Source organism: Terrapene carolina, unplaced genomic scaffold, assembly GCF_002925995.2.
Source record: "Terrapene carolina triunguis isolate 2854851 unplaced genomic scaffold, T_m_triunguis-2.0 Scaffold95, whole genome shotgun sequence".
Lineage (NCBI taxonomy): Eukaryota > Metazoa > Chordata > Testudines > Emydidae > Terrapene > Terrapene triunguis.
In genome coordinates this window covers 35,545,358-35,568,504 of record NW_020664446.1, presented here as the reverse complement: position 1 = coordinate 35,568,504, position 23,147 = coordinate 35,545,358, and the positions used below count along the sequence as shown (strand labels likewise).

The following is a 23,147-nucleotide window of genomic DNA, read 5'->3' as shown; positions in this document are numbered from 1 at the left end:
AAATCTAATATATTTGAAATAGTATAGCTGCTACAGATTTTGCAAGGATTTAAAGTTGCATTAAAGAAGAAAAATATTTTCTTCCCAAGATGGTGGGGGAGATGGCAAGATTGCTGAATGTGGGAATATTTATGGGCCCTAATCAGGGAGGATGGGGACTCCCATTAACTACAGTTGGAGTCAAAGGTACTCAGAACCTTGCAGGATTTGGAGAATACAATTTGAGGCCCTTATTCAGGAAAGTAGTTATGAACATAATTAGCTTTAGAAATGTGCTTAAGCGTTTTCCTGAATAGGGATGCTTTCCTAACTGGAGCCTAACAAAGCAATCTCTAATGAGGAATTGCATTTATGCCTAGACTTATATTACACAAGGAATATCTTTGAATAAGAATGTACTAGCTGCTACATTTGAAGACATGAGCAAAATTTATTAGTATTTAGCCATGAGATTTGATTAATTTTTAAGTAGGCGTGTACAGGTTTTACTAAGGGGGTAACCTGAATACAGTAGAGTTACATAGGTAGTTTATAATTGGCCTACAGAACCTCTAGTACTTGTGATAATAATTATTATAATCAAGGTGAAAAGAAACCAACTTGACTGTCTGTCCCCAAGATAAGTTTACAGAACTGGCCTTTAGAAGAACAGCTTCCATAACACACATATCATGTGAAAGTCACCATGCATTATTAAAATCAATATTAGATCTTCAAATTGTGTGCAATGAAAGTCAGAAAAGATAACTAGATCTTGGTACCATCACTCTTACAACACATCTAGCATTACAAAAGTTCCATGTTTATACTGAACTTTACATATGGGCAGAAGTGTGGAATAGTGACAAAAGCATGGAGATGGGGTTAAGAGTTCAACATTCTCTAAGCAGCTCTGACTCTCACTGTGCAACTTTGGCCAAATCCTACTCCTTCAGTTTTCCCATTTGCCAGATAGGAATAATACTTCACAGAGGTTCTGTGAGACTCAAATAATTGTAAAATGCTCTCGGATCTTCCTCCAAAGTATGTCGCTAGATAGCCATTTTTGTATATTCTATATTCACCTTGGCATGTGAGCATAATTTAAGATCATATGCAGCTGGCCAAATTAATATCACTCAAAGCTTTTAAAATAAATTATACTGTGACATCACCACATGATGCAGTGGGCAAAGTCTTAAGATATGTTTTGCTTTAAGGTATATTTAAGCTCTCATTAAAAAGTAAAGCTTCCACTGTTCTGTGGATATATAGAACTCAGGGAGTTTATCAAGTTCTAGTATGTGGGAAGTTCGGTGTCCAAGCTTATTTATGCCTTGAAGAGACTACTAGCAAAACCAACCTGTTATTTCTACTGATTATTTGAATATGATCACTGAGAACTGGACCAAAGCCATACATGTTACTAATATAGGCTAATTGATAGCCTATCAAATGACTACTTTTAGTCATTACCAGTTTGCTGAACTCATCAAAATTGCCAATGAAAAAGCACTGAGTCTATCACAACATCTATGATATTATTGGGTGAATCCAGGACAAGATTGGGCAGGAAATAAGGTCCTGAGATTTTTGCGGCTGAGCTAAGCTTCAATTACTGTTGGAAGAGGAGTAATTCCCTACAAGATGTGCAGGAATGGAAGGAAAGCTGGTCGAAGCAGTTACTGTCACCATCTGTAGGAGACAAGAGGTGCCTCTGCAAAAGGCTGTTTGCCAGTGCTCATTAGCATGATTTGCATGACCTCAAGACCAGCTCTGTGGTTATATGCAAAGCTATGCCAACACTCTTGATGAATTTAAAAGCAGTGGATTAATTAACCAAATGTAAATTATTACTATGGACATGAGATTCATGATGCTGTCATGATGCTGTCATGATGCTGCACTGATTTTTAGCCATCTAATTTTTTCCCTTTAGAGCTCCCCAAATCAGTTACAATTTCTCCTTGAGGGACTCATCCAATACACACTAAGTCAGTGAGATTTCTTTCCCCCACATAAGGCCCTTTTTGTAATTATTTATTACCTTTCATTCCCCTATCTTCGCTATTTCCATTGAAGCACTATTCTATAGGGACCAAACTACTGCACACAAATCAAATTTCTGAGAACATAAGTCTTACTTAAACTTATTAGAATCACAGTGTTTGTCATACTGTAGTCTGTGGAGTCCCTTCCAATCAGCTGCAGAAAGAAACATTTTGAAACCAAACAGTGGAGGGAAGGGATTTTTGGAAGAGAAGCAGGTTCATTAAGAGATCTCTCTGAGTGGTTCATAGAATGAAAATATTTGAGGACCGTACCATATTTTCTCTCCATCCTTGTTGGATGCTGCATATCTGCAGTGTTAGAAGAATAAAATCTGGACATCTGACTATCTGTTTCTGGATACACATGGTACATGTGCCACTGTTTGAGCATTAAATTTTAGACCTTCTGTATAATCAGTCCATTCTACTACCACAGCATAATTTTATACAAAAGACCAATATGCCTAGAAACCAACTGAACAATGGTACTTTCAATTATTTATTATTTTTTGCAGGAAGAATACAGTTATGGGGACATCCTATTGCTGTAGACTGGGCAGAACCAGAAGTTGAAGTTGATGAAGATACAATGTCATCAGTTAAAATCCTCTATGTGCGAAACCTTATGCTATCAACCACTGAAGAGACGATTGAAAAAGAATTCAACAATATTAAACCAGGTAGGAAATGACATAAAGTAGGTTTTTAGCTGTTGAGGGTTTAAGTCCATTAAATTGGTACATATTGTTCAGTTATAGTAAACTAACAGTAGTTGGTCTGTTTCTCTGAAATATTAAATTGATGGAACACCAACGTAAAGGATAACATAGCTGTTCTTTCCCCTGTAAAACATTCAAGTGCTGAAACAATTTTCTCCCAGTTTAAGTTCCTAAAACAGCCACTGCTGGCATTAGATCATACAGTAAGCTGCTTGTTTTCTAATTGACAGCACAACTGACATTTTCAGGGCGGTTTGGCAAGTCAAATAGCTCTGCGGCAGTCCAAAATGGTGTATGAAAAGTCCTAAGGATTCTACTCTATATAACGAAGTGCATTTTGGCACTCCAAGAAATACAATAATCTCTGCACTACTTTCTTGTGCTCAGCATCAGGAAATCATTCGTGATTTAACTCACTTCTATTAACTTTCTCCTTAAAGTTTAAAGATGTATTGCAGAGCATCTTAACTCTTCTGCTTTGTCTCTGGCTCCATAAATTTCTCTTTTTCACATTAGGCTGCAGCTGAAAGATCTATTAGAAATTCCTATATGAGTCATTCCTGTCTTTTTAATCCCTCAGTATAATACTTTTAGCAAACATGAAGTTGTTAGATAAATCATTTTACTTTCAGCTTCTTCCCCCATTATTAATCCCAATTTGCTCCAGAACATTTAACCTATTAGCACTCCCTAAAAAACATGTTTATTGTCACCTAAAGTGTCTATAAAACTCCATCATTTTTCACTTAAACCAAATTTGCTCAAAGGAAACGGATTCCAAAACAGTTTATGGAAGCTTTTAAATTGCATTTGCTTTAATGATATATTTCTACAGTTTTATCATTTTCCTCTCCACAGATTTTCATCCCGTGCAGGGATGAAAACTGGAAATTTCTCTGTCTCTCCCTCTTTTTTTATTAATAATATTTATTTTTATTATTTAGACAGATTAACAATCTGGAACAACTCATTTTTGAGGATGTTGCATGTTTTAAAAAACTGTGTATATAGTAGCTAAATATGACCTTCGGGGAAATAAGCACAGCTCTGGGGTTATAATGAAATTATAATTAGAAATGTCAGGAACAGTCTGAAATTATTTTTCCCTTCCCCTGAGCCTCTTGCACTGGATATAATGCTGTATTGCAACACCTTGTTACTGAAATGTACATTTGACCCAGTGATCCTGTACCTGGAAAGCATTTTGACAGTAATACAACATCCCGTAACAAATCGTTCAGTTTAGAGGAGTTAAAAACTAGAGCTGCCACTATGGATCAGATTCCAAAGAGTTTCTTAAACCCACATTTCCCATTAAATTTGGTGGTAATGTTGTAAATGATCCAAGGGCAAAATAAAGCATGAAGACTATTATATTTTATAAAGCTGCAGTGCCAAATTCAATGCTTGCTTTTGGGTTGTTTTGTGCCATTCAAATGGCACAAAGAGTCTAGAGCACTCTGGACAATTAGGGCAACAGCACCTAGAATGAGAGGCCCATTACTGAATTTAACTTTTCAAATTTGTTCACACAGTCCTAAGCCTGGATAAAAGATTTTTGTTTCCCAGAGCGCACTAATATCTGACATGGAAGCCAAAGAACAGTTTCTCTGTAAATGTGGGCACAAGAGACAGGAATACGTATTATGATGTAGTCTCTTCTGCCTGTCTGCTCCATTCTTGTGAAGGAATTAATGGTAATAAACCAAAATTCTGCTCAAGAAATCCCAGGCAAGGGGTTAAATTTATGATTATGGGGAGCAAGAAGTCAATTGGCTCCCATTTCTGGCTGGCTGGCCAATGGGCAGCAAAGTGCTCGGATATATTTCCCCTTTCATTCGAAAGCTGTAGATCACCTTGCAGATCCCATCAAGTTTCAAGTGATGTTAGAAAAGCTCCAGCTACATACCCAAAAGCAAGCCACTCTGCCTCCCTAAGCCTTACCCCCCATACTGGTATCATTTTAGAAAAGTCAACCCGAGTGTCATTTTGAAGTAGTGCACCCAGCTTCCAGTACTAGCTATGATACCTTCTTGTTTCACAGCCAATAATACCTTGCCTTTAATGCCCACCCCACCCCAAAAAATGTTGCTGCAACTGTTTCAGTAAGTACTACTTACTGCAGTAACACAATTCCCTGTGTTCCAATTCAGCATTCGAAGAAGGAAAAACCATAAGATTAAGATCTGCTCTACTCCAGGAAATTAGGTCGGCTTAACTGCATCGGGCCGGGTTTGAAAAGTCCACACCTCTGAGCCATATAGTTAAGTCGAGCTAAGTCACTGTGTAGACACTGCTAGGCTGCCAGAAGAATCCTTCCCATCAGCATAGGTAGTGTCTACACTGAAGTGGTGCAGCAGTACAGTGCAGTGGTGCAGCTATGCTACTGTAGCATTTCAAGTGTAGACAAGCCCTAACTTAGCATTCACGTGCCACCTTTTTTTGCAGGATCTGTATCTATGATAGTAGATGTCTCAGTAGCAGTAGAGGATAGAAATGCACTTCCAGCAAGTGGGAATGGAGAAGACAGAGCCATTAAAAAAAATAAGGAAGATCAATTCTTAAAGCTTTGATCGCAGGAAACAGAAACAGATGCATCTATTTTTGGTAGGAAAATCAATTACTCGGGTTGGTGCTGAATGTCACAGTTCCAAAAAAATTGGTACTGGCAGCACATTAAATAAAGGTGAAAAACTACAGCAGAAGTAGATTCAAAAAAGTACAGAAAACTTTGAATTGGATTCTAGATGAGCAATGCTGCAAAGAATGGCCCTTTTGTTTTCTCAGATTGCCTCACACCCTTCTGTCATAGAGTCGTCTCCATTGCAATAATTGTGGAATTCAATTAACCACTAAACCAGTGATCACCTCGGTCTCTGTATGAACAAACTAAACAAAGAATGCTGAAATTAGAACAATATAAAATTAACATAGCACACATTAAGTGAATTAAAAGCTGGCTAAATGATATGTCTCAAAATGTAATTGTAAATGGGGAATCATTGCTGAGCGGGTGTGTTTCCAGTGGAGTCCCACAGGGATCAGTTCTTGGCCCTACACTGTTTTACCAATGACCTGAAAGAAAACATAAAACCATCACTGATAAAGTTTGCAGATGACATAAAAATTGGGGGAGTGGTAAATAATGAAGAGGACCGGTCACTGATTCAGAGTTACCTGAATCGGTTGGTAAACTGGGCACAAACAATATGTGTTTTGATACATCTAATTGTAAATGTATACATCTAGGAACAAAGAATTTAGGCCACACTTATCCAGTGCAGGATTCTATCCTGGGAAGCAATGACTTGATTTGGGGGTCATGGGCAACATCAGCTGAATGTGAGCTCCCAATATGATGCTGTAGCCAAAAGAGCTAATGTGATCCTGGGATGAATAAACACAGGAATAGTGAATAGAAGCAAAGAGATTATTTTACCTCTGTATTTTGCTGTAGGAATTGTTATGAGGAAGTTCTATGGTCATGGAATCTATGAATTTACAACAGTTGAGAATTTGGCCCAATTTTGACTACAGCACAATGCAGTCCATTCTTTATCTGCCTGACCATATCAGACAGAAAAAGAAAAGTTTATTTTAGAGAGACTTGGGCAGCTTGAGTTAGATATTTTGGATGCAAAGCTTTCAAAGAGTATGAGGAAATTGGCATATAGTCCAGGTCTGTCCCATGACCATCTTTCCTTTGGCATACCCATTTTTTGTTCCCATGCCAGCAGGTGCTTATTGTGCATGTTTACTGCCAGCTCTGCTCTTCATGCTGGGTCAGAATCACAGTGCAGGTTCTCTCATGGAAGTTCTAACTCTCATTAAAGTTTTCCTCAGAGGCAGTCCAAATTGCACTTGTTTGCATAAATGTACCTTACAACAGACCCAGTAAGACCTGTTGTATTGATCAAAAAATCCTACATTTTCACTGAAAATCTGTAAACTGATGCATAATCAATACACCATCGATTATAAACTAATTGGATTTAAAGTAACGCTTCTCTCTCTGACCCTTGTTCACTCCTGCTGTCTGGCTGATGTGTCTGTATATTCATGTGCTTTTCAAAATTGCTTGGCAATCAGAAGGTAGAACAAATATTCAGAAATCAGGACTGCCTTGCATTCTTCAGGACAGATGACAAACCTGTTCGTTGACTTTATAATGTGTGCTGACACACACATCACCTCTCATGTAGCCAGTGGGGAAACAGGAAAAGGCTCTGATACAAAGTGAGAAAGAGACAAATTATTGTAAAAGGAAACTAGTGCTTCTAAATTTGCTGGCTGTGCTGAGGCTGTAAAAGTCAGAACAAGCTGCAAGAAATAAACAAAACCAAAGGGAATTTGTATCACACTTACCTAGAAGAAATCTGAATCCATCATGCAAGCATATGACTCCAAATGACATTTTAAGCAAACAGAATGTGAATGTTCTATGGAATCTGACATAATTCAAGAATATATTACATAATCAGCTGACTGTTGCATTCAGACATTGTAGTGGAGACTACCAGACATAAAAATTCCACTGAGTTGAAATGCACTTGAATACACTTTCTCACTGTAATTTTTTTTTAATTTTTCATATATCTTGTTCTAGAATACTCAAGAGCTTCACTTAAAAGCTAAGATGATGATTCTATTGCACTCTGTAAAGGTTGTTGCTCTATTTCCATTTACTGCCCGTGGTTTCCTTCTCAGCTCTGATTTTTACCAAGTCTGATCTAGCTGATCATATATCTGAAAATAGGCCTGCAAGGGTAGCCTTGACTTGTTAGTTAAAAAGGGTTACTCTTACTTTAGTGTGTTAATATCACATATATTTAGGTTTACTTTTTCTGTTAAATTAACTGTACTTTTCAGTAACCATAAATGAAAAAGTATCAGAGGGGTAGCCGTGTTAGTCTGGATCTGTAAAAAGCGACAAAGAGTCCTGTGGCACCTTATAGACTAACAGACGTTTTGGAGCATAAGCTTTCGTGGGTGAATACTCATGTCGTCAGATGCATGTAGTGGAAATAAATATGCATGTAGTGGAAATATATATGCAGGCATATTTATACCTGCCTCTGGAAATTTCCACTACATGCATCTGACGAAGTGAGTATTCACCCACGAAAGCTTATGCTCCAAAACATTTGTTAGTCTATAAGGACTCTTTGTCGCTTTTTATAAATGAAAAACTAAACCAAATGTAGTTTTAAAAAGTACTTGGCAATACCAGGTCTGTAGAATACTTAGTTAATTTAGTTCATTCAAACTTTTAAACTCTGAGAAGTGTAACATTCTGAGTTGGGTAATCAGACCAAATTAAAACTATATCATGACAGGTTCAGTAATTACTCATTTTGATCATGACGCTACAATCATTTATGCACAAGCTTAGCTTTACACACAAGTAATCTTACTAAGTTCAGTGAGATACTCACATGCATAAGTGTCTGCAGATCAGAACTGTGGTTTATAAAACTGAGTGCTAAAAACACAACCCAGAATGTTAATTCAAATCTGTATTCCTTTGAAAAGACAGTTGCAGAACTAATATCCCAACATTTTTGTAGGTGCAGTTGAAAGAATAAAGAAAATCAGAGACTATGCATTTGTACACTTTAATAACAGAGACGATGCAGTTGAAGCTATGAAAGCCTTAAATGGGAAGGTAATGCTGGACTAGTAGCATTCATAGTATATTGGTGTCATACAACTGTATTTGCTTTTTAGTAATTGTTTGCAATTTATGTAATCAAGTTTCAGCCTTTTGGGTGTTCACAAACTATTCATTTTGACTATTTACTATTTATCTGCATAATGGGAAACTGTCACCTAAATCACATAGTAGTGTTCTGTTCTGACTCGATGCAAGAAACAGAATAGTGAACAAATGACTAATACTGAATAACAGGTCACAAAATCCCATGCTAGCACTTTGAATACCCTTTCCTTATGTGTCAACAAAAAACAAGGCAATGTGCAATGGTCAAACCAAAACAGCTGTTCAGAATTCAAACAAAGATCTGTAAAAGCTGTTTTTTCCCAGACTTCAGCCAATTTTAATGTCATATACAATTTTGAAATTATAATGCAATAACCAGGTCTTAAGAGTTATTAACTATTTTATTATTTTCATATGTTGCAAATATTGTGTATAATATTATATAATAGTATTACATATTTATCATGGGGTGTTATTCATCCCTCTTTTATTCCTGCTTCTACTGAGGAATCACTTCAAATGTGCCAAATCCTTTCCAAACAAATAGGAATAGCCCCTGCTCTGATGAGTGTAGTTTAAAAAAGTGTATTAACATAAACCCAAATTACATTAATAGGAGCTACACACATATTAAAAATATATTCCTGTGCTGAGAACATGACAGCAAGAGAGGAAATTCAGGATCCATGAATTCAAAGATATGGGATATTTAATCCACACCCTCTATAGACTCTGCATTGCAACTGAATACATGCTTGCTAAGAAAATAAATCCGTTTGCCTCTGGTAAAACAAACAGTCATTGATCAGGTATAATACAGCTCAAAAACTCTCTTCAGAGAGACTATTTTTCTTGTAATTGCAGTGCTTTTCAATCTAGAAGCTGAATAAAGCTATATAAAGCCACCTTATGCATGTACAAATATACTCCACATGTTCTGAGGTGTGCAATCACTATCTTGAACATCTGTCTTGGGAAAATAGGTAATGAAGTCACTTTTCCATTGAAGGATGCTGCACTACAGTACCTCACTGAAAAATTGCATGAAGCCCATTGATACATATTTTGCATCACCTGTTGGAATCAACACTGAAGATGGGGTACTTACAATAAACATCACAAGGAAAACTGGCTTCCATTTTCATGTGCTCATTATTGTTTTCAGGTTAATATAAATGGTAATGTTTGGGTTAGGGAAGGGGCAAACAGACCTCACCTAATTTTGAACCTTATCAGAAAGTGCAGTTTTAAAATGAGCGGTTGATTGAATTTACACATTACTGTGGGCAGAAGAGGAGGGTCTCTAAGGCTATGTCTACACTTGGAGCTGGGGTTCTGATTCAAATAAGCATACTTGTGCTAGCTCTCAGAGAGCTAAAAACAGTGGTGTAGCCATGGTAGCACAGGCAGCAGTGGCACAGGCCAGCATCTTGAGTACCCACCCACGAGGTCCAGGAAGGTTTGTGCCTGGGGCAGCTAGCCCACACTGCCACTCACCACTGCCTGAGCTGCAGTGCACTATTTTTAGTGCAGTAGCTCCTTGGGAACTAGCATGAGTATGTCACTGGGAGCTAGGAATCACACACTCTAGCTCCAAGCGCAGACATAGCCCAAGTTCCTCTAACCTCACAGCAGCTGCAGGCAGAAGACGAGCAGACTGCCATGGTTCACACATTTTGCAACAGCAGCCAGGGGCCATCTTGCCTTTCTGCCCCTGGGAACATGGCCTCACTGCAGAAGATTCTCAAACTCTTTCAGCCACCCCACCTAAGTAGCTGTGGTTAGCAAAATGCAGAACTTGGCTGGGCTTGTACAACACAGTCATTATGATGTTGGACATTGTACTGCATTTGTGCTTCCCTTGCATTTTTCCATGCATTTCTCCTTGTTTTAAAGGTGCTGGATGGTTCCCCTATCGAAGTGACATTAGCAAAACCAGTAGACAAAGACAGTTACGTTAGACACACCAGAGGCACAGGGGGACGAGGTACCGTGCTACAAGGAGAATACACTTACACGTTTGGACATGTGTATGATCCCGCCACAGCCTACCTTGGAGCTCCAGTCTTCTATGCACCTCAGGCCTACGCAGCTATTCCTAACCTTCATTTCCCTGCCACCAAGGGTGACCTCAGCAGTAGGGGCATTATCCGACCTCCATCTATTAGAGGTAACTCCAGCAGCTATGTCTATGGCAATCCAGAAATCTATCTTTGAAATAGCTTCATAGCTAGAGTAGGAGGTAAATTTATGAAATCAAATATCCATGCACCACATTAAAGCTGTGCATCCATGCATCACATTAAAGCTGGTTCCACTAAAAAGTTTTTAAAAACTTGAGGCATACACCAGTTTTAACTAAATGGAGAAATTAGCATAAACCACCTCGGATTATATGAGTTGACGCATACCCCCATCACGCAGGGACTTCAGAAAGGACCATAAGTTGGGGCTGCTCCCCCAACTCTTTAATGATCTGAGGAGTGTCCCAAGGTCATTATCCAATGGTTCCTCACTATGAAGAAACTCCAGCCCACCGTTCTTAGGAGTTCCAATTGCTAGCACTGAAACATTCAATAATCTTCCTGGCACACACAATAGTCTCTCAAATTTCCTGCTTTTCTCAGTTACTTCCTCTTTTTTACACCTACCACAATCTCCATTCACTGGGACAGACCTATGCATATAGCCGAGCATTCTATAATTCTGCATAGCCTCAGGTCATGCATCCTTTTAAGAAAGCGACTGAAAGCCTTCATACACTGGAAAATAGCCACAGTCATTGGAACCTCTCCTTTAAAAGGGGATGAGAACCTTCAGGCAGGCTAAGCAAACAAATATATATATATATACTCCCTCATCAGCCCAGGAGAAAGCCGAAAGTCTTTTAACAGTCTCTGAATTACTCTTGCTCCAAAATAAACAAACCAAAATTCCTCCATTTTGTCCCAGGAGGGAAAAAACAAACAAAACAAGAGTTTTCCACTCAAAACAGAACTCCTTGCCCACAGCTGGCTGTTGATTCAGTCCCAGAAGCCTAGCAGTTGATTTTCTCCTCCTTTTAATGGCTCAAGGCTGAGTTTCAGGAAAACTAACCAGTCCCAGGAGATTCAGTGCTCTGTGTATTGACTCTTATCTCCCCACAACCAGGACATTTTCTAGCCAGGCCATTACCCTAGTCATTCTGGGGCTCTAAGCAGCAGTACAGCATCGTTACAGGGAATGAAAAATGAACCTCCAAAACAGAGATGAAAACAAGAAAGTGCTTCACACTGTGCTCCAAGAAGTGGCCATAAGCACCAGCAGGTTACACTGTCGACATTAAGTATCTTTTCAAGTATGTTGACTACAGAGATCAAAACTGGGGGTGGTTTTGTTGCACTATCTTGTTGGTTGGGTTTTAATTTTGCAACAATCAAATGGTTGGTAGTTCAATCTGGGGTCCTATTATGTCTCACCACCACAGATTTGGATATATAGTTCCAATTTTGATCTATCACAGTATAGACAAAACATCAGGGCTGGCTCCAGGCACCAGCCGAGCAAGCTGGTGCTTGGGGCGGCAACTTGTAGGAGGCGGCATTCCACCCAATCCTAGGGCAGCACTGCCGCTTTTTTTGTTGTTGTTGTTCCGCTCTGGCCGCCCTGTAGGGGGCAGCGGTGTGGAGGACGGAAGCGCCCTGCAGCAAGCCCAGCAGGGCAGCCCACGTCCTTCCCTCCCAGCCGACCGGAGCGGAGCAGAGCCCTCCCGGCAGGGGCACGGCGGGAGGGGCCGCGTGGTAGCGCCCCGCTGAAGCCCTGGCCGCCCCCTTCTCTCTCTGCAGGGCATGGAGTCCCCCTGCACCCTGGCTCCAGCCGCTCTGCAGGTTTTTTTTTTTTTTTTTTCTTTGCTGTTCTGGCCGCCCCGGTTTTTTTTTTTTGCTTGGGGCGGCCAGAAAGCCTGCAAAACATTAACTATTTAACATGATAAAAGGTTATGCTTCTTAGCAGAGTTTTTGTTTTGTTTCCTGTCGGAATGGATAGTATAAGGGATTGGTAAACTTAATTTTGAAATTACTGGTGCAAATTTGCAGTGACTAGAGGAGCCTGAATGAAACCTTAGGTCCAAAACATTTCCAAAACTAAGGTGTGAATGTTACATATGCCCACTTACTTTATAATGGGCTTAATTAAATTTTGGGGTGTTCAAAATCCAGATCTTCTCACTCATTTCTAGTAGTGACTGAGATCATTAACAACTGACAGCAGATTGATGTCCTAAGTGAAATCAGATGGTGTTCTCAACCCATTTCCAGATAGAAAGATGTCCTAAAGAACACAGTTCTCAGTCTGAAGTCCTCAGTAGAGTTGATTAGGATTGAATTAACTAACCTAATCTCTAACCCCCTATAAATGATCCCTTCAGAGAAAAATCAAGACACATTGGCTCGATGGTATGGTTTGGGAAATTTGCACTGCTGCTGCCCATGGTTTAGCTTTACTGTGCATATATAAATCTAAAATTACATTAGGAAAATGTGTCAAAACTCCCAAATCACTCAGTTCCCTTTTCCTTAGTATGCTCTCACTTGTTAATCTCCTAAATTCCCAAACAATCCTTCTGAAAGGAACCAGTTGTAATGTGAGAAAATGGTCATTAGTTCAAAGAAGGGGGGGAAATCTATGTATTCCAAGTTCATTAAAAATCTTAAATTATACTAATGGGCAGTAATCAATCTAATTTTTCACTGTCCCTTTACTCTTCAACTGTAAATCAGGTTAGAAACATGGCAAAAAATCAAAAGTAATCTGTGCATGAATTCAATGGAAAGTTAAGCCTCATGTTGACTGAACAGAGCAGAGAAGATGGGAAAGTCAGTCAGAAACAACTATGACATTCCTTCTAACTAAAGCATCTCAAGGCACATTAGGAAAGCAATTTAAAAGATGATGGAGTAGAGATCTGGTTTATGTTGATTAAATTATTGATAATCCAATAGAGAAGTGATACCATAGGAATAAGGACAATCTTAGTTATATACTGTAATCGATTAGAATTTCCTGGTTCACCATATCTTCTAATCTGCAATGAATTTTCTAAGGAAACTATGCTGCTCGTAGCTTGCAGCCTGAAATTACAGGCACTAAACATAAATAAACTGCCCAAGAAGTATTATAAAAGCCAGAATGATACAGTTGTGTAGATACTAGCTCTATATTCATGGTATTATTGTATTTTCCTCCAAAGGTAATAAAGAACCTTCCCCTTGTGAGTTCTATTTCATGGTGAATAGTATGGTATGAATCTGCAGCAGTTCTCAGTCAGTCAGTGTTCCTACCCATCTTCTTATCAGAAATCAGTGAATGGGGCTAACTTTTCCATTACAGTAAGAATCAGGGTGATTTTCCGGTGATTTGATTCAGTTTAATGCTTCTTACATTCCTAGAAATTTACATGAATGTACCTGTAGGGGCTGCGGGAGTTAGAGGACTAGGAGGACGTGGATATTTGGCTTACACTGGCCTGGGTCGTGGATACCAGGTTAAAGGAGAAAAGAGGGGAGAAGACAAACTCTACGATCTTTTGCCTGGAATGGAGCTTACCCCAATGAACCATATCGCTTTAAAACCACATGGAATTAAACTTGCTCCTCAGGTAGGTACAATAAATTAGGAAAAATTGCTCTGGTCAGACCCATATTAGTCTTTTTTTTAATGCTTTCTGAACAATACAATAGATTTAGACCCAGTTTGAATGGTTACTTGTTTTGAAAATGCTGATAGTTGATCATAAGTATGTTCACACACTGATCTGCTCATCTTTGAAAGAGACATTACAGAAAATAACTACAAGTTACTATTGTTATGCCTAAAGAAGGGTTCTGCTGTTTTAGGACCTGTTCCAACTATTCTTGAAGACTACACAAGTTGGATTGAAGTTACTTTTACTATCACTTCAGCCCCAGAATATCCTTGGGAGGTGCACTAATAAAGAGATATCTGCTCAGAAATTATTACTGATATGTTTTATTTTTAAAAACCACATTTATTTTAGGAAGCAATTAAAAAGACTCATTAAAACAGAAAAACATAAAGAATGGGGTCATATTAAAAAAAAGTTTCTGCTTTCCACAGCATAATATATCACAATATTAACACTACATAGCTAAAGGCCTCAAATTATAATAATCATTCCAATATGGTAACAGAATAAAAAATTGTGAACTTAAACATGCCCTCAATTCTCAGCATGTCAGCTCCCATTGACTTTCATAATTTCCATGAGAATTACATGCCAGATCCAAGGGCAGAACTTTATGCATACCGTATAATCAATCATGAAAGACTACTGCTGAGGCTACTGCAGTGAAGCCTCCTTTTAAAGTTAATGTACTGATCCAATCATTTAGTCCTTGACAAAAGCAGAACTCCTACGGAAGTCACAACGTTATTTATAGGTAAGACATGCAAGACTGGGCTCAACACAGATAACAAACTTGTTGAAATTAGAGAGAGGCTCAAAACAGAATCCCAGATCAGAACAAAATTCCCTGGAATTTTGAGGGTCTGACCTTCATGATGAGCACTCTCTCTCTCTCTTTAATTGGGCAACGCAAAAGTCTCAATTCAGACCATCCTGAATTTTGGGGAAGTTCTGGATTGGATATAAACTTATTGTTATTAATACTTACCATCACAGTAGTACCTACAGGCTAAGGCTGGTCACAAATTTTCTGTCAAAACTATTTTTCAGTGGAGAATTGGATTTTTGACTAAATGTTTTTTTGCAAAAAATTTCTGTTCTCCGTAGAAAACTCTGATATTTCATCAAAATATGGAATACCTGAAAACCTAAACATTTCAATTTAAAAGTAGCACCGCAGTGCCTGATAGGAGGTGTAGTTCGGGTACCTCATGCTCTCATTCTCCTTTATAGACTGGGCTCCCTGGTTGGACGATATCTTCCATGATGCACCACTTAATCTCACATGGTGGGATTTATGCTTCTAAATCACTTAGATGTTTTTGAAAATGTTGTCCTTGATATTTAAAAGCGACACTGCTCATTATAAAAGAGGTCTGTTAATTAGCCCAGGAAACATGTAGTAGAATGCATATTGCCTCTAAAATATGGTTAAAAACTTCTCTCTCTCCAATCACAAGTATGACTATGTGAGTCTCCTGAGAATCTGTGACCCTGTGCCCAGAAGCTGTTCTTAGATAGTTATCGATGAATTATCTCTAAAGATTTTAAGGATATACAAGAGACAACCTGAAATATAACTGATATTGACATTTATTTAATATGAAAATCTTCCTGATAAAGCTGTTTCCTTAGGAACATACAAAATGTTGTCACAGGGACAAATTCCGAGGTGGGTTTAAGTGAATCTAAGCCTGGGACACTACTCTGGTGTAATTCATACTTTCTTCAGTATGTAAATTATACCAGTTGAGCAGCAGACTCACTGAGAGCACACCCATGTCCAAATATAGAACTTACACTCCCTTTCACATCACTTCTGCATTTGGCCTACTGAATCTAAAAGCGTCTAGAGTATTGTAGCTGACAGGCTAAGGAGTAAAAAAAAATTGTTTAGAAGGAAAAACAACTAATATGCAGATATAAATTAAAGTACCACACATACATACACACACGGTGGTAGGATAGAAGAAGGTATAAATTACAGTAGCTTAGATTCCCCTTTGAATCTGGTCAATATTATTCATTAATCTAGGTCCATTTCAGAGAGGCCCTTCCAAATTCTGTTTCCTCTCCCCAGCTAAGTTTTTATATATATGTACACGTCTCACATGGGATTTCAATACTGATAGGACATCTTAAAATGGGCCTAACCAGCTATTCATAAACTAGCTTTGGACTGTGGTGGCTAAATATTTTAAAAGCAGCTTCTAAAATTTTGCCAGCAATTTTTCATATTTAAGATTCTGCATGTGCAATTTTTCATATCTAAGTTCTTGCATACACAAACATTTGCCCTTTTGCACACAAGCTGCATTTATACATGAGAATCAGGTAGCTGCCTAACTACCCAATTTATGAACAACTGCCATTTGCAAACTCAAATCTGAGTTTTTTATGCAAATAAGAATTTTAAAATGAAATTGAACATATGTAAAATTTTAAATGTGAAAAATCACTAATGCAGTTTTGATGGATGGATTGTGACGCCTTGAAAAACATAAGCTTGTGCGTCCAGAGCAGTACTATAAGAATGAATAGCCTGCACACATTTATAAAACAAAGATAAGGTCTATCACATTAGAAGAGGGATGTTCTTGTGGATAAATCAGATAATAGAATCAGGAGACCTTCCTCTATGACTTTTTGAAGTCTATTTACTGCCCTGTGCCTCAATTTCCCCATTTATAAAGAAGTAGAATTAATACTTTCCCAGCTAAGAGGAGAGCAGGGAGGTAAATTTACTAGTGTTTGTAAAGCACTTTGAGCAAATTTAAGTGCAAATCATTACAACACTAAACAAACAGTTTAGAGGAGGCAGCCTTGATGAAAATTTAACTGGAAAACTCCTGATAGTCTTTTGTGCAGTAGTGTGTTTCCATTTTAAGGTCACTGAACATGGTAGATGGTAGAGCTACTTGATCAGGATACACAAGTGAATGAGGACAGACACAGCAATAGTTTATAGGCAGCAGGTTGCAACTTTGTTAGTGCTCTTCTCCAATGTTAATCTTTCACCAACCTTGTCCCACATCTCCCAATAACGGGCATCTATGTGGGTTCAGTGAGGGGTTTACATAGCTCCTATTGTGGGAAGCAAGAACCAGTCACCTTGCATCTCCCTCGTTTGCCGATGAGCAGCGGAGCACCCAAGGGGATATGGGCCTTCCCCTATATACACTCCCCCTTTAATTCTAAAGCCAACTGGCACCTTGAGGAGCCAATCAGGATTCATATCCATAAAATTGGTGGATGACATTGTCTGAACAAACAACTGGCTTGGACATCATTAATAGAAAGCTATTTAGAATAGTGAGCCCCTAGTAGAGCTCTTAATTATCAGTATTAAGACTGATTTGGGACACTCTATATATTCAGTGATTTGGAAGAAGGAGTATAAAGTAGGGTGATAACATTTGAGTACAATCATTTATTTTGTGGAATAATATATTGTGGAAGAAACAAACTCCACTCTCAGTTAAACCCTCTCTTTCTTCCCCTGCTTCCACACAGTGTAAAGGAAAAGGGCAATACCAGAATTTCTATTACAGACCAGGAGCATCAGCAAGCAAGTAGCCTCTGCAATAAACTGGGCAGAAATGTAACATAACTAGGTTTTAGGCAAATAATTTGGAGAGGGAAACACCCCCACTATTCATTCACTACACACCACTAAGCAGGAGAAGAAGCAGAGAAAAAGTGAAGGATAATACAGTCACAATTCTTTAACAGACGCTAAAAATGCAGAATTCTGGAGCGTATAAATGCGGTAATGAATAGAAGTCAAAGGAAATTATTCCAATGCTGCATCAAAGTAAAACAGTTAATGGACTAAACTGAAAATACATCAGATTCAGTGGTGTGACAATTATCTTCATGAATTAATTGATTGTTGAACGTTTAAGTTGCTTACATTATTCTTAGATTTTATGACCCTTTCAACCTCCAAAACTTGGTGTGGGTGTGGGTGTGTTTATATATATATAAACTAAGAATTTGGTGCATATAATCTACAGATGAAAACTCATGGAAAGCAATATATTTTTGCAGCAGGTAGGGCCGGAGATGGGCCAGAACATTAAAATGTGGTTGTAACTGATATACATTTTTCTCTTATAGGTCTTAGAAGAAATCTGCCAGAAAAATAACTGGGGACATCCTGTTTATCAGCTTCATTCTGCAATTGGCCAGGACCAAAGACAACTATTCCTATATAAAATCACTATTCCTGCCCTTGCCAGCCAGAATCCTACTATGTATGTAACTATTCCATTTCGTATGGTTTTTAATCAGTTTTTTTAAATTTTCTATTTATTTAGCATCATTGCTAGAATCAACTACATAGGCCACTATTTATTATAATTTTAGATTTGGAGAGGAAGGATAAAGTTCTACATTGAACAAGGAGGATAAAACAAAACATTAGATAGCTACTCATTCAGTATGCACTATCCATCCTGTCTACTAAATGAGGCAAGAGTCCTGTAGAAAAAATAGTACATGATCAGGTAACTAAAGGCTGTATCAAAGCATATGTATAAAGGAGACAAATTAAAGTTGCACAGGCAACCTTAATTCTGGAATTTCCTAACTTTTAAGTAATTGACTTTGCAACCTTAATAATGTTTTTAAATAGTTTTTGCTGGGTAATTTCTTAGGATTTTTAAAAAGCAAACTGAATAAACAGAAATTCCATCAAGTGGCATCACATTGATACCCACATGGTTCATCAGCAGGTTTGGAACCTTTAGGAGACCCACCTCAGACTTCTGTCACGTGAGCTAATAGCAGTAGTGGGCTGTGATCCTGTACATGAACCATCACTAGAGCAGGATTCATCACACACTCTGCTAGTGGGTTTCACAGGTATTTGCTGACAACAGAGGAATGGTGAGATTCAGGAATCTTGGATTCTATTCCCTGGTCTGTAGAGGCTCAATCTCTTCTGCCCGCTCTCCTCAAGCTTGACTCTTTCTGCCTTGTCCCCTCCAACTTATCCCTGTCCAAGGCTCAACTCTTCCCCACCCTACTACTCATCCCAGACTCCTTACCTACCCAGTCCTAATCTCCACTCCTCAGGCTTCTCATACCAGTCTGTCAAGACTCCTTCCCCACTCTGAACTTTAGGGTACAGATGTGGGGGCCTGCATGAAAACTTCTAAGCTTAACTACCAGCTTAGATCTGGTCCACTGCCACCACTCCCAGTGGGCTAACTCCCTTCCCTGGGTAGCCTTGAGAGACTCTTCCACCAACTCCCTGGTGAACACAGATCCAACCCCTTGGATCTTAAAACAAGGAGAAATTAACCATACCCCCTCCTTTCTCCCACCAACTCCTGGTGGATTCCGATCCAATCCCCTTGGATCTAAAAACAAGGAAAAATCAATCAGGTTATTAAAAAAGGCTTTTAATTAAAGAAAAAGGTCAAAATCATCTCTGTAAAATCAGGATGAAAAATAACTTTACAAGGTAATCAAACTTAAAGAGCCCAGAGGAACCCCCTCTAGCCTTAGGTTCAAAGTTACAGCAAACAGAGGTAAACAATCTAGCAAAAAGTACATTTACAAGTTGAGAAAACAAAGATAAAACTCACACGCCTTGCCTGACTGTACTTACAAGTTTGAAATATGAGAGACTTGTTCAGAAAGATTTGGAGAGCATGGATTGATATCTGGTCCCTCTTAGTCCCAAGAGCGAACTCCCCCCAAAACAAAGAGCACAAACAAAAGCCTTCCCCCCACCAAGATTTGAAAGTATCTTGTCCCCTTATTGGTCCTTTGGGTCAGGTGTCAGCCAGGTTACCTGAGCTTCTTAACCCGTTACAGGTAAAAGGATTTTGGAGTCTCTGGCCAGGAGGGATTTTATAGTATTGTTCACAGGAGGGCTGTTACCCTTCCCTTTATAGTTATGACACAGTCCCAGTCCCCTTGCCCAGCTAGCTGTAGTCTTCCTCCTTCCAGGCTCAATCTCCCCCCCCACCCCCCCCCGTCCCCTCCCCCCCCCCACCCTCCCCCCCCCCCCCCCCCCCAGTTCCTTCTCCCCAGACATTTGTCCAGCCAGTCCCAGTTCCCGCCCTCCTAGCCCCGTAGTTAATCTGCCCCCCCACACTCAGCCCCTGGTCTCCAGTCACCACCCTACCCTTATATATCTTGCTCATCCCCACTGTCTCACAGACCCTGAGTTCCTCATCCAAATTCAGTGTCCACCCACCACTGGCTGCTTGTCCCAGTCTGTTTGTCTAGTCAATGCCAGTTCTCCCCCTATACCCCAGCTCCTTGTCAGATCTGACCCTCCCTCCCCACAACTCCCAGTATCCTTCTCCCCTTGCTACCAGCTTCCAGTCCCAGTTTCCACCCCCCCACTTCCTTGTTCCAATCTACTCCCTCTGACCCCCCCTGGTCCAGCCCTTGTCCCCCCCTGCATTCAAAACCAGAAGTCTCTTCCTTCATGTTGCCTGGGCCCATTGCGGGTTATGGTGGCACTGAGAACACAGAAGAGTTAGGCTCCATGCTCTCAGTTCTGGTACTCAAATACAGCCTGGCCCTGCCCCGTCCAGCCCTTATAAGAGCAGAGCTGCAAATGCAGGGATAGTCATGCTCATCTTCTGACTGGAGCATTCCCAATGTGCACGGAATCTTTGGTGAACTTAGCTGCAAAGCTCTGGCAAGACTCTACTGAGCCTGTGTGAACTGCAGTTTTTCAAAGGCTTTTAACTTAGCCAAATTTTGGCAGATTTTTCACAGGGATGGCAAAAATCAGATCCCTGATGCAAAGGCCACCGTGACCCTCTGCCAAATTTCAAGCCCCTGCTCCAAAGCATTGGGGCATTACAGCTTTTCAAAGAAAAGATCTCCAGGATTTTTTAACAGTCAGCAAAACAATATATTTTCCCATAAACTTAACTTTTGGAAATGGATGAACCATTTTTTAATTTTCCAAATTAAAAAATTAAAATCAGTCTGAGGCAGACAACTAGCTTGGAAAATTTCAGTCCAAACAGTTAAAATTTAGCAAAGTATAAACAAAGTATAAGGGTCTTACAATGGGAAGTGTTGGGCAACCTTAATAATAGGCCGTGCCACTAACCCTGTCTATAATTATACCAACTAGGAATCAAACAGGGTATATTTCCACTGCTAACCTATAACAATATTTCGGATACATTTCACCAGATCACACCACATCATGTAATCAAAAAGAATTGTTGATGAGTCATATTTAACAAATATCCACTCCATATTTAAAAGTTACACCTCCAGTTTGAGGGAGTTTGCAAAAATAAGCAGAAATATGCAAGTTTTCAAGATACATGGCTTTTTTTCCTGCATGAACCGTGAACTTCAGGCTGCTAACATTTTGTACTAGTGCATACATTAATATTAAGTAAGTGTTTTTCTTTTATAGTAGTGTTTTTCTCAAATACACATTCTCTCAGAATATCAATAATGCACCATTTTTCTATTTGAGCAAAATACTTGACAGGGGGTATGAATTGTCACACTGTCATCCTTAGAATAGGATGCAGTTTTGTTGTAGCCCCGTTGGTCCCAGGATATCCAAGAGTCAAGGTGGATGAGGTAATATCTTATATTGGACTAGCTTCTGTTGGTGAGATAGACAAGCTTTTGAGCTTACTCAGAGCTGTTCTGTAGGGCTGGGAATTGTACTCTGAGAGTTTGTCTACACTGCAATTAAAAACCAGGAGCTGGCCCGTGCCAGCTGACTCAGGCTCAGCGGGCTCAGGCTAAGGTGCTGTTTAATGCAATGTAGACGTTCGGGCTCAGGCAGGAGCCTGGGCACTAGGGCCCTGCAAGGTGGGAGGGGCCCAGTGCTCAGACTCCAGCCGAAGCCCAAATGTCTACATCAAAACTAAACAGCCCCACGAGCCTGTGTCAGCTGGCACAGGTAAGCCGCAGGTGTCTAATTGCGGTATAGACATACCCAGAGTGTCACAGCTAAATACATGTTAGAACAGACTAGCATTAGTAACCCTTAACACCCCTCCGGTCATAGGGGGGAAAGAAAGGGAGAGGGAAAACAAAGACATCTGTGGGGGGAGGGGTGATAAGAGTAAGTGGGTTATAGCTGGTTGTACTAAGCTATAAATCCAGTGTCTCTGTTCAGTCCATGATTTTTAGTCTTGTAAAGTTATGAATTTAGACTCCCAGACTCATCTTTTGGAGGTGTTGTGCAGGTTTCCTTTGAGGATAAAGACTGAGAGGTCAGATATGTAGTCATTATTTTGTGAAAAGTGTTCACCCATGGGTGATACAGCGTTTTTGTCTTTTATAATTTGAATTTATTTGAGAGCATAGTGCTTGTTTGGTTTCATCCACATAGTTGTTTTGAGGGCATTTAGTGCATTGGATGAGATACATCACATGTTGTGGTCGGCAGGTGTAGGGCCCATGGAGCTTGAAAGGTGCATTGTGGGAGGTTTGGATCATTGTAGCAGAGGAGGTATGGCTGCAGGTTTTGCATCTGTTGTTCTGGCAGGGGCTGGTGCCACTCTGAGTTGGTGTGTCCTGGTCTGTGAGGAGTTTGTGTCTGATCGTTAGAATAGTAAAAACAGCTAATGTTTTATTTCTGATTCATAGACATCCCTTCACACCTCCTAAGCTTAGTGCTTATGTTGAGGAAGCCAAGACATATGCTGCAGAATATACTCTTCAGACCTTGGGCGTTCCCACAGAGGGAGCAGAGACTCCTGCTACAGCTCCTGCTTTTCCAGGTACGTGAAGGTCTGTACTGAGATGCTCTTCTGAAGATATATTTTTGTTTGCTACTTAATTACATATAGCAGGATTGCAGCTATGTTCAAATTCAAAACTACTGAATGGAAATGCACATATTGTCTATCTGTTTACATATCTATGTATCCATTCCTGTCCCCTATTTGTGGAGAGCATAATATAATACTCTGGGTTATGATAGTTTGCTGACATAAGAATGCATGTTTTCAAATGATGAACTATGACTTCACTGTAGGATCAAG

The 23,147-nt window shown here is 39.5% G+C and overlaps 1 protein-coding gene across 1 annotated transcript in view; it reads left to right on the top strand.

The window, feature by feature from the left end:
- A1CF (APOBEC1 complementation factor) overlaps positions 1 to 22,891 on the top strand; it is a 44,525-nt gene extending 21,634 nt beyond the window's left edge. The window contains exons 6-11 of the mRNA XM_029911379.1: positions 2,546 to 2,710; positions 8,317 to 8,414; positions 10,365 to 10,638; positions 13,895 to 14,103; positions 18,271 to 18,407; positions 22,750 to 22,891. Coding sequence (XP_029767239.1) covers positions 2,546 to 2,710; positions 8,317 to 8,414; positions 10,365 to 10,638; positions 13,895 to 14,103; positions 18,271 to 18,407; positions 22,750 to 22,891 — 1,025 coding nt within the window. The remainder of the gene's footprint in view (positions 1 to 2,545; positions 2,711 to 8,316; positions 8,415 to 10,364; positions 10,639 to 13,894; positions 14,104 to 18,270; positions 18,408 to 22,749) is intronic.
- The last annotated feature ends 256 nt before the right edge of the window (positions 22,892 to 23,147 follow it).